The 12,105-nt window shown below is 40.7% G+C and overlaps 1 protein-coding gene across 11 annotated transcripts in view; it reads right to left on the reverse strand.

Moving 5' to 3' along the window:
* Positions 1-12,105, reverse strand: part of MBNL2 (muscleblind like splicing regulator 2) — a 110,198-nt gene that overhangs the window by 71,769 nt on the left and 26,324 nt on the right. For 10 of the 11 annotated variants that reach the window (XM_066986661.1, XM_066986669.1, XM_048072654.2 and 7 more), the window contains one exon: positions 2-823. The exons of the other annotated variant lie outside the window; for it this stretch is intronic. In XM_066986661.1, the coding sequence (XP_066842762.1) occupies positions 2-175 (174 nt within the window). In that variant the 5' untranslated portion in view covers positions 176-823. The remainder of the gene's footprint in view (position 1; positions 824-12,105) is intronic. 11 annotated transcript variants of the gene reach the window in all.

Below are 12,105 nucleotides of genomic sequence, written 5' to 3' on the forward strand. Positions count from 1 at the left end.
CCTTTAAGGAATCAAAGCAGGCAATAACTCTTCCATTTTCAACCTGGCAACTTTTAGGGGGATGTGCAAATTTGCATTCTTCATCAGAGCGTGAACAAGTTCCCCTCTGAAACTGCCTGCACACTTCTAACGTTAGCCATTTTGTATCTCTTACAGGAGCAACATTCAAAGCCATGATGAAAAGCTGAATTAGAACTTGTAAACTGCTGTCAAGTGAATTATGCCAAAGAAATTTCCAAAACTACTGACGAAAGGAGGGGGAGAAAAAAAAAAAACACCAAAAAATAATTCCGATTGAAAAGAAAGTTAAAAAAATAAAGTGGGGGACAATTAATGATGTCCAACTCACACAACACAGAATAAACAGAGAAAGTTTATCAGCAAGCAGTCACTCATCAATCATTAAGTCCCACTTGTAGACTTTTGGCTGCAAATGACCATGCTCAGTAGCATTTCTGTCCGTAAAACGTGTGGGTCTGCTGATTGTATCACTGATGCACCGGTTTCAAGCACAGGTCCTTCAATGCGATGGCACTCCTTGATGGAATACTAGCTTGCTGCAGGTCGCTTGCTGGTATTGATTACACAAGAAAAGCAATGCAGTCATTTGTTTGTGTCCCACTAATAATAATTCTTCTTCCTGTTTTTACGGTGAGTTCAGTTTCCCATCAATTAATTGGCAAATCAAGACAGTTGAGGTATCTTCTGCCACGGGTAAGGTCAAGGCAACGTCTAGCTGGCAAAGACAGTATTTTGAAAACACAGGCGTAGCAGTCCTCTCTCATAAAAGTGACTTCACAAAGGCACTTTTTAAATCACTGACCTGACAAAACAAATACAATATCAGTTCACATTCAGCTCATTCACATCAACATTATGAGATCTATCATCACTTCTTATCAGGTATTATAAATATACTGCCAATACTCGCTTCTATTTCTTTTTCCAGAGAAAATCAGCATCCTTCATGAAGTAGTGCATGACAAGGGAATAGCCAGTTGAAACACGTACTGCAGTAATATTCTAGGCAGCAATCCAAAAGTTGGGAATGATTTAAATAGATGAATGTGGCAGACACAATAATTAGGCATGCTGGTTGTGAAACAATTCAATCTAATGTGCTTAGTCTCCAAAACAATATACAAGAACCAGTTTCCATTAATTTATCATTTGGCCCTTCAGATTGTATTATTATATTAGAAACTGCTACTTTTTATTTGTTCTTCCTTAGAAATGAAGATGGTAATATTCTGTTCAGATTTCTCATCTCTCTCCCTCTGTTTCTCTACAACAAAGAAATCCCAAAGAACTGTCATCCCAAAATTACAGGAAAAAAAACACAAAAACTTACATCTCCAGAAAATAGCATGAGTTTCCCTGTTATGCTAAAAGTTGTTTCAGAAGGGCTTCATGAAAGGGCTCAGTACTCTAAGTCATCATCCTCTAATGAGTTATTTCTAGTATGAAGCAGCCTCTATCTGAAATTTTCTTTGATTAAATTGGCTTTCATTTACCTTTACAAATACATGGTTCAGCATCAAAATAAAAGGCTTTTAAATATGGAACTTAAGCTATTTTACGACTATAAAATACCCAGGATATTTTACAGCTAAACAGGTTTGAAAATCAAAGGGTTAGATGTTATAAACAATTTTTAATAAATGACTATATTATACGCAGACGGTGAAACCATGGCCATGATGTTTCCTCCTGTTCAGCTTCAAAGGAACACACAAACTTCCCTTTGCAGATACCAGCCAGAAACAGTTGATGGATTATTTTTATGCAAGAAGAATAAAGAAAGAAGGAAGACTGGAATAAGTGATGTTTTAAAATGCAGCAATAAAAATAGCTCTAAAAACACTGACAGCTTTCACATGCCAGAATAATTACCATCCTGTGCTTGGATTCATCCTATTTAATTGGAGTTGGGATTGCTAGTAATGCGAGTAAGAATTACTCACACACGGTTTCAGGATCAGATCCCAGTTCTGACTTCCAAGTCTTCATATCAAAAGGCTCTTCTATTGCTTAGTAATGCTACCAAAAAGGATTTCACTATGTGACTGATTCCTGCAACAGAATTTGCTACTACTATCATTAATACAGGTAAAGCAATGCTAATTGCCTGAAAATTCAGTTTCAAATCAAACATGTAATAAGATGTGTCTGGATGATACTTAGGTAGCCTTAGAATTAGTACATTTTAAATTAGTACGTTTAGAGTTAGTATATTTTAAAAGTTACCCAACTGTAGCACTGTATAGGATATGAATTAAATATTCATTTAATCAAATATTCTATTGATGTTGTCCCACAGCATCGATGAAGAGTGAGGTTAAGCTGAAAATGTACAAAATGGTGAGAAAATACTCCTAAATGATTAAAAGGAAAGAGGGGAGGAAAGAAAAGGAGAGCCTTTCCAAAAAACCCTGTTGAGCAGACGGCTTGCTGGGCCGATGATGTAGCTGGCTAAATGCAAAAGAGAAAATATTCCTTCTAGAGCCACCCATTCAAATTCAGAAATGCCAGCAATGGTTTTCAGTAACATATGTAGGAGACAGACTGAAATTTTAGGAAAAGGGTAAATGTTAAACTGCACACTGCTCACAATCACAAGTAGTAATACTCTGCTGCACTGCATACTACTAAAAATGACAAAGTCATTTCTCACGTAGTAGGTGTGAAGACTGAAGAAAAACAGACTTTACGCACGGTAGCAATGCAAACAGCCTACATTATATAAATGGCCGTAGCCATGGTTTTAAAAAAAATGTGCACAACAGAATCCCATACAAGATTCATGAGACTGCAGCAAGAACTAACACCACAAAGCGTATGGGGTGGGGGAGTAGAGAGGAGAAGAGGAGTGAAGCACAACCTCATCATACTTCCTATCTCCTTAATATATCAACATCCTAATGGAGAATTTCTAAAGAAAGGGGAGCTTGAAAAGTTTTTCTCAAAAATTCGTATCTTGTCAAAAATAACGATACTATCTGACATCTAAAGAAGCACTGAGGACGAACAAAGAAGTGCTGCTTGGAAAGCTGGAGTTTGAGAGGGAAGTAATACAAGAAGAAGGGAGAGAATATACAAACTGAAATAAAAACCACTATAGGAGGAAACAAGGAATGTAGGAGTTCCAGACGTGAGGCAAGAGCTCAAGAGGAGGAAAATATGGGAATAGAAAGAATGAAAATAAAATGGTTGGTTATGGAAAAGGGATAGAGAGGGAGGGAGAGGAAGAAAGGGAGGGGCTTTACGGGAAGTGACCAAAAAATGAGATGGGTGTGAATGAAAGATTGAGGGAGAAAAGAGGAGAAGGAATTTTAGAAGGAAGGCAAAAGAGAATATGGTTATGGGGGCAAATCCAGTGGTTTTGGTAAACAGATGGACGTAAATGAGGGTAAGAAACAGAGGATTTATGAAAGAAATTGCAATAAAATAATAATAGTAAAAAAGCCCCCATAAAATACCTCTCAGGCCACAAGCCATTACTAACCTCACAGCCCACTCTGACCATGTGTGTTGCAGAGCCCACCCATATGGAGAACACTGGGGCCCCCAGCAAGTGTGAACTCTGCTGTTCTTTCCACCCCTTCTAACTTTGATTTGCATCCCACAATACCAGCAAAGTCAGCTGTCCTGCTAAAGCAATGGGACCTCACCAGACTACAGACTCAGCAGTAACTGGGTCCCTTACCCAGGCAGAAAGGTTTGCTTTTTTGGTTTGCTCAGGGGTTTCATCTAGTTTTTGTTCGTTTGTTTGTCTGTTAATAAATAATTAAATAATAATAAATTATTAAATAGTTATTTAAGTAATTAAATAAATTCATGGACATTTATTTGGAAAAGCTACATGGCTTTAGATACCTCCTTTCAGATGCCTTTTGCAGAAAGCTATCAAGGTGTAGAGGAGTAGGAGGCTTCTGCCAATCTCATGTTCTGAGACAGCAGGAAAGAGTCTTTTAGACTTCTGTTTTAAATCTCAAAATCCTTTCTCCTTTTCCAAGTAGGCAAAGAAGGCTTCCCAGTAAAATAATAAAATAATACTAATAAAATCTCTTTAAGTATCAGCATGGCAAAGCACTCAGGAGCTAGGAGCCCCCAAAGAAGGTTTTAATTCTGAGCTTGCACACCAAGCAGCCAGCAGCTTTTGGAGTTTCAAGCAAGCACAAAACCCTGCCCTGTTATAAACCAGTGGATCGCTCAGCTGGAAAATAGGAGCTCTTGCTCGACACAAAATATGGGCTGCTCTGGTTTTACTTATCTGACAGATTATGTAGTGATGGATTATGTAGTATCTGTGTAATGGAGAAGCTGAGGCTTCCTGGACATGATATTTTCATGCTTCAGCTGATACTGTGTAGCAACGAGCTAAGACTTCATCTTCAAAGAGTTACCTCTGCAGGTAATTGTCATTTGTAGGCAGCTGCGAACAGGCTGTCGCGTAAAATTAGATGTTAACCATAACCATCACTAACTTCACGCTCCACAATGCAAGTTCGCAAACTAGCAACAATGTCTAAGCCGCGTATTGCTCTCAGATTCCCATGATGTTCAGTCAGTTCCAGATATTTGTCCGGGACGTAAACTAATCCATAAGAAATAATACCCTCAGCTTAGCCTCCACCTTCAGTTTGGACTTACTAGTTTCAAGCCAGCTATTTTACTTGGGACAGGCGTCCCAGGACATTCCATTAAATCCAAACACAAGCCAAGAGGTTTCTGCCTCCATGAAGCCATTGGCACTGCTGGCCAGCAGCACCTTGCTGCTATGGTCAGCTGCTCCTGCCAACATCAAAGTGCTGTTCTACCAGAAAAGCTTCAAATTCCATTTGAAGAGAGACAAAAAAATGAAATCTGGATGCACACGCACACCCATTCTTTCCCCCTCAAAAAGCCTATGAGTCAAAAAGACTCAAAACCTATGGAAAGATTCCATGTGTAAATCTAATATGTAAGGCAGTCTTCTATATAAAGCAGAACCAGATTGACTTGAATATCTTATATGTTCATAATGGAAATACAGATATTCAAAGTCTGGCAGCTACTGAACATGACCTCTCACCCTTAAAACCGAGAAAAGGTATCCAAACCCCATGAAGCCATACATCATACTTGCAGCTGCACTGTGGACTCCATTTTCAAAGCACTCAGGACACTGCCACACAGCCAGGGGACACTGGCAGGCACTTCAGTCCAAAGGATGGTGGGACTGCACTTCAGCTTTTCACCTACTCCTCACTGTTACATTCTTTTAAATGTCATTTTTTCCATTATTTGTGCTTTAAATAGCATTCAAGGCCTCCAAACCGAGTAGGAGCTGCATATCAAGTGACCGCCACAAACCCACGAGCACACGCCAGCATCATTTAAATGCCACCTACCTGCTGTTTCCTTGACCCACCCCGAACTGCCTTCTCTTGTTCTCCCTCAGGCTCTCTACCAAGAGGCTCAAGAAAGCAAGGCTGTGCTAAAACTGGACATAAAGCTCCACACAGCAGTGTGCTGGTCTGGTATACTCTCTCAATGAGTTCAAGTTTGTTAACAGCCTTTCAAAAGTTGACTTTGTTCCAGCAGATTTTCTGATAAGTCACCAACTGCCCATTCATACCACTTCACATTACGTGCTGGATCAGCTACGATCTGCCTCCCTAGACAAAGAACAGAGCTGAAAGAGCAGCAAAAAGCAGCCACAAGCCTTGCCTCACCCATGCTGACTAACTCCATAGAAACATGCCCATGCCTCATACCTGCTGGACAACTGGGACAGGGCCCGTGCTGATGGGCCTGGCACCATGGGCTGCATCCCTGCTCCCTTCCCCACACTCCAGCTGCCCTATCTGCTGCAGCAGGTCTGGCTCTTAGTTGCAAGGTCGTGTATTTATTTATAAAGCCCTATCAGAAAGAACAGGCTCTCCATCCCTGGAAAGCAAGGCCGATCGAGTCAGCCCACTGGTTTAAGCCTCACTGTGCAAAATCACCCGTTAACCAACAGAGGATCTTATTTCAAAAGATGCTACCGTGAATGGAAGATAGTTATCCTACAGACGAGCAATATGTCAGTCAGCATGCTTGTTAATCACATTTCAATAAATCACATTCTCAACGACAGAACATGTAAGAAATTTTTGTTTGGTAGATAAACTTTTCTCACTCCATCGGCCCACCAGATTAGGAAAGAGGACTAGAAAGTGATACTCAACACAGAGGTATCATTCATCAGTGAGCACAATGCCAGTTTTGTGTCCTTGCGAACCAATCTCTAACGCCTCATTCATATTTTTGATATGTAACCCAATATTAGAGTATCTAGTAAGACAGGACAATGTATCATAGAGTAATGTCTTAGCATAGGTCAGTAAAATTAAAGTATTAGAAACAGAAGCAGGCTACTGGCTCTTTTCTGAACTGTTGTGAAGTCACAGAAATAATATTCGCTACATTCAAGAAACAAGAGAAAAAAAAAGAAAAACTTTCATGACACATCATCTGTTCTTTGATGGAAAACATGAATGGAAAACCTTTCTGCCACCATAGCATTTTAAGAAAAAAACATTCAATTATAGCAGAAAGTGATTAAGACGTTTTCTTCAACAAATTTCATATGTTATTTTGAACATTTCTTTAATCATTTACAGTGTTCCCCCACACACTTTTTTTTTTTTTTTTTTAAGATATTGAGCAGCTTCCATTTTTCATTGAACAAGCCATTATTGCTCAAACGAGGAAGAAAACACAACTGTCCTATCAGGGAGGTAGCCCAGTGCCTTGAGCAGATAGGTGGCTGGGAGCCAAAACCACTAAAACTCTAATGCCAGTTCCTGTATTAATTTGACCTGAACTTTACTGAATCAAATGTGCCCTGACTTACAAAAGACCCATTATTTATGTTATTTGCTTGACTTGGAGATAACTGTTGCAACACCTCTCCTTGTCTGTTATACAACCAGAGATGAACACTCACCAACTGTAATTCAAATGGTAAACCTGCCAAGAGCCGATCCTAACTCTTTTACTTAAGCTGACAGAAGTCCAGGGACAGGTTAGAAAATGTCAGTCTGGTTTATTTGAACTGAGCATGACCTCTAAATATCAGTTTTGCTAAATGAGCCACAATCTCCTCGCCAAGATCACTAATGTGCCGTGTTGATCCTTCTGCTGCGCTGCGGTTCAGGTTTTCAGTGTGCTCCACGCTATTTACAGTATAGCTCTGAGCTTCTTATAAAAACCTGTCGGTGTGCTTTGAAGCTGGCTTTACGATATAACAACACTAATGTCCTTTGTCCTCTGGGAAACAGGTGAGGAAAGTGTGCTGCCAGCTGTGAAACAACAGCCACAGCTCAGGACCTTTTCAGCGGTCCCCTGCACTACTTTGGTAATGGACCATGAAATATTTCTGCTGAAGTTCAAGCCTGTAGGTGACTGGAACCCACGAGAGTATTTTCTAACATCAAAGTGCTTAGAAGTCATGCTGATAAAACTAAAGCTCATTATGCTTCAGTTAAAACGCAATTGCAGAAAACAGTTTTCCCTTCTTCCAGCAAACATTTTTTTGGTTTTTACAATTACTTTCATCCTGCTCCACTGAACCTTCACCTCCCTTCTTGGTCTGCATCTTCTCTCACAGTCCATAACTTAAACACTTCTTGTTTTCAAGTCCAATGAAAAGTTTTCATCCTCTAGCTGTATGAATTTCATACATAAAATCCTGCTCCCACCTTGACAAGAGGGTTAAAGCAATTTCTGTTTCTGTGCTTCTGTGAGCAGAATTAATCATCCCTGGCAGCAATGACGTTATCACTTGGCCTCTTGTGAACACCAATGTTTTGCTTTTGGCAGAGTGCACCATGTAACAGCTATTAATCAAACCTGATTCCCCAGGGAAGGGTACCCCAGTACATTAGGAGGTCCTGCACACACGGCCACAGACATGCATTACAGTTTTTCAGGACTGTAAAAATATTTATAGAAGAGTGTTTGCATATACTCCGAATTTTTTTTTTATAGTCCTGGACTGGCATGGAGGGAATCCATGATCAAGTGACTGTTCTCACCTGCCAAAGGACTAAACAACATGCTGTTACAAAGGAGCACAACTTAAAAGAGCTCAGGCTTCTGTGAGTTTTCTATTTTCTGTACTCCAGTTTCACACTAAGTCCAGAAAACAGAACTTAGGAAGGTATTTATTTATGTGACAAACAGTATCCCTTTCCAGTGAAAGACAGGGACAGTTCTGAATGAACCAATAACTCCATGTAAATTTAGAACCTGCAAGCTGAAAATACATATAAGACTGCCAATAGCATTATTAATAATATATTCCAACAAATTACCCAGCTCTGGAAAGCTGTACGGCACATCCAAACAAAGCTCTGGAGGAGAATGTAGCAAGAGCACTACCTAATGCTATTAACTACGACTGCCTCTTAAGCAGTAAATCCATTGTGATGTACAGATTCCTTCACAACCTCCAGGAAGCACCACTGTCCTGAGATACCTTCATCTCTGGGCCATTTTCTCCATTTCCATTTTAACTGGGAACAGGACACTGAAGTACATGAGGCTGACTTTTACAGGTCAGTTGAAATATCCATCTAGCGCAATATCTTGTCTCCTACCATGGCCAAATACCAGACATCTACTGAAGATTATGAAAACAGGGCAGGCAAGAGTGTGGTAATTGCCAGGAATATACTCCCACCTCCAGCATCCTAAGACTGATGCCTTTGTATTTCATAGGTCTTGCTTGATTTTTCTTCCATGGATTTGCCCACTCCCTTTTTGAATGCTGCTCTGTTAGCGGTGTCTTTCATCACGTGCATGAGAAGTGGGAGGGAATCTGACTGATTTGCAATTGTTGACAAAAGATTGGCATCTCTGGAGAGGAGAGTGGATATGGAAGGAAACACATCATCATGTTTGAAAGCAGCAAATGTAGCTGGGGAGTAAGGTGGCTAACGAAAAAAAAACACAACCAACCAACCAACCAACCAAACCCCCCCCACCACCACCAAAAAACCCTTTACTGTGTTATTACTGTCTTTTTACTACCCCTGAATGTATTAAACCAGAAGAGAAGACGTCCACTTTCCTTCCACCCAAAGTGGAGCTTTGAGAGAAGTGCTTTTAAAACCCATCAGCACAGGAAGAAACACCAAGATCCCTTCCTCTGCATCCCAAGCTCCATAACCTAAAAATAGGCCTAAAAGCAATGCTATGTTAACAATCCAACAGGGAATTGGAGAGAATAAGGAAAACCCAAGACCATGCCCAAAAGATCCAAAGTTTGGCTCGCTGATTGTGCCCTGCCCTAACCTAAACATTTCACAACAATCTCAAACACGTTTTCAAGGCAACTCATCACAACAGGGAAGTACTTACAGCAGGAAAAATAAATATCATCTAGAGTGTCTTTGCTTCTCGAAGGGTTGCCCAGGCAATCCTTTGTCAGCGCCCATTTTAACACAAGTATTCAATTCCCCTTTCTCTCTTCGTTACTGGCATGCATGTAACAAACAAAGCCAATTTTATTTACTTCCAAAAAATAAAAATTAAAAAATCACAAGGCTGAACAGATGCAAGATTTTTACTTCTTACATATTTCATGGGACAAACTGCATAGATGGATTAAATGTGTATGTCAAAATACTTTACATCTTATGGCAGTTAGAAACATGGAACAGTGACCTAACCTTGATGTCTATGGAGTATCAGACTGTTATCAAGTACCTTCAAAGGCAATTCTATTATATCTTCTTAAAACAATGAATGTTATGACAACATTCAGACAGTGAAGGTTTTGAACAATCTAAGCTGAAACCTTTCACTTAAAAGCCATTTTTCAAAGACCCCTCCTGGTCAAAAAGAAAAGATTTTTTTTCACATGGGCCCAAAGTATAGGGGGGGGAAAAAGTATTAAAATAAGTTCATTAGTCTCTTCTGAACGTAGCCTGCCTTTTTTTTTTTTTTTTTTTTTAGCATAAAGATTATCTTTGGTCCTCCAGGATGAATAAAGGAAATATCTAATCATGATCAATGTGAAAATGACAGTAAAAGACCTTTTCTTTTCAAAATTCGTGTCATTTATTTGTCCACATTAAAAAATAATCAGAGGCTACCTGTGTTGTATTTGACAATACATAATAGAAATTTACATTTAAATAAATTTGCATTTATGAATTACTACTCTGTTGTCAGTGTATAATGAGTTCAAAGAGAGAATGCTCTTCCTCAAAAATTGGTTTTGCAACTGATAGCAAAGAAACAAAGAAGAGCTTTTCTCAGGGTACTTGCAAGTTCTGGTGAATTTCTGTTTTCCAGGAAATCCTGAAAATCTCTATTTAATCCTGAAGCAAAAGGAAGGAGTTATAACCGGAACAACTGTGCATCAACTGTCTGCAGGTACCACCTCTGATAGTAAACATTTGTCTTTTTTTTTTCTCTGATCTCCAGGATGATGAATTTGGGGGTTGATATGCAGTACTGACCTTCGTTTTTGCCTGAGCTCTGATTAGGAAGTGCTGACCCAATAAAAATGGGTCATTTTGATCTTGGTCCAAAAATCTCATCACCTGTTGGCATTTGAAGACAGTTACTTTTTAACCCAGTTTCATTGTAGGAAAAAAAAAAAAGAAAGAAAAACAAACAAACAAACATATATATTTACATAAGTAATGGGAGATAAAGTACTTAAAACAATGGACAAGAAGGATACACAGGAGGAAGCTGAGGAAGTTCACTGGCCAGGAACAAAGCCATCAGGTAAATTTGTACTGTTTTCTGCCATGTGCATAGTTTAACTGTCTAAAACAGGAAAGGGGAACACTGTATGAGAAGATCGTGTTTGAGACTGCCTAAGGAACCTGAAGGTGCTGAAGTCCATAGGACTTGATGAGAAGATCCTGAGGGAACTGGCAGATTCAGTTGCTATGCCACTATCCATCATACTCGAGAAGCTGTGGCAGTCTGGTGAAATTGGCAGGGATGCCACCCACTAGATGAGGTTGCCCAGGGCCTCATCCAACCTGGTCTTGAACACCTCCAGGGATGGGGCATCCACAAACTCTCTGGGCAACCACAACCTCTCTGATCTATGTCAGTGACATGGATAGCGGGATCGAGTGCACCCTCAGCAAGTTTGCCAACAACAACCTGGACAGGCTTGAGAGGTGGTTCAGTGTGAACCTCATGAATTTCAACAAGGCCAAGTGCAAGGTCTTGCACCTGGGTTGGGGCAATCCCAGGCACAGATACAAGCTGGACAGAGAATGGACTGAAAGCAGCCCTGAGAACGACTCGGGGGTGTTGGTTGATCGGAAACTCAACACAAGCCAGCAACATGCACTTGCAGCCCAGGATATGGTTAGCTTTCTGGGGCGCATCAGAGGTGTGGCCAGCAGCTTTGTGGGAGGTGATTCTCCCCCTCTACTCTGCTCTTGTGAGACCCTACCTGGAGCCCTGTGTTCAGTTCTGGAGCCTCCAACACAAGAAGGACATGGACGTTTCTAGAAGGACATGGATTAGAACGAGTCCAGAGGAGGGCCACAAGGATGATCAAAGGGCTGTGGAGCACCTCTCCTACAAAGACAGGCTGAAGGAGCTGAGATTGTTTAGCCTGGAGAAGAAAAGGCTCTGGGATGACCTTATATTGGCCTTCCAGTACCTAAAGGGGTTCTACAGAAAAGACATGGAGGGACTCTTTGTCATGGAGTGTGGTGATGGGACAAGGGAGAATGGCTTTAAACTGAAAGAGGGTAGACTTAGATTAGATTTCAGAAGAAATTCTTCACTGTGAGGGTGGTGAGGCACTGAACAGGCTGCCCAGAGAAGCTGTGGATGCCCCATCCCTGGAGGTGCTCAAGGCCAGGCTGGATGGGGCTTTGGGCAGCCTGGTCTGGTGGGAGGTGTCCCTGCCCATGGCAGGGCGTTGGAACTGGGTGGTCTTTAAGGTGCCTCCCAAAACACACCGTTCTGTGATAAACAACATTAAGATTTCCAAAAGGAAACAAAGCTTGTTGTAAAAACGACTTTAAATGTATAGTCTTCCTTTTCATTTCTGCTGGCTTCCAAGTTGAAACGGGCATGGATACAGGTGGG

Source organism: Anser cygnoides, chromosome 1 (genome assembly GCF_040182565.1).
Source record: "Anser cygnoides isolate HZ-2024a breed goose chromosome 1, Taihu_goose_T2T_genome, whole genome shotgun sequence".
In the NCBI taxonomy this organism is placed as follows: Eukaryota; Metazoa; Chordata; class Aves; order Anseriformes; family Anatidae; genus Anser; species Anser cygnoides.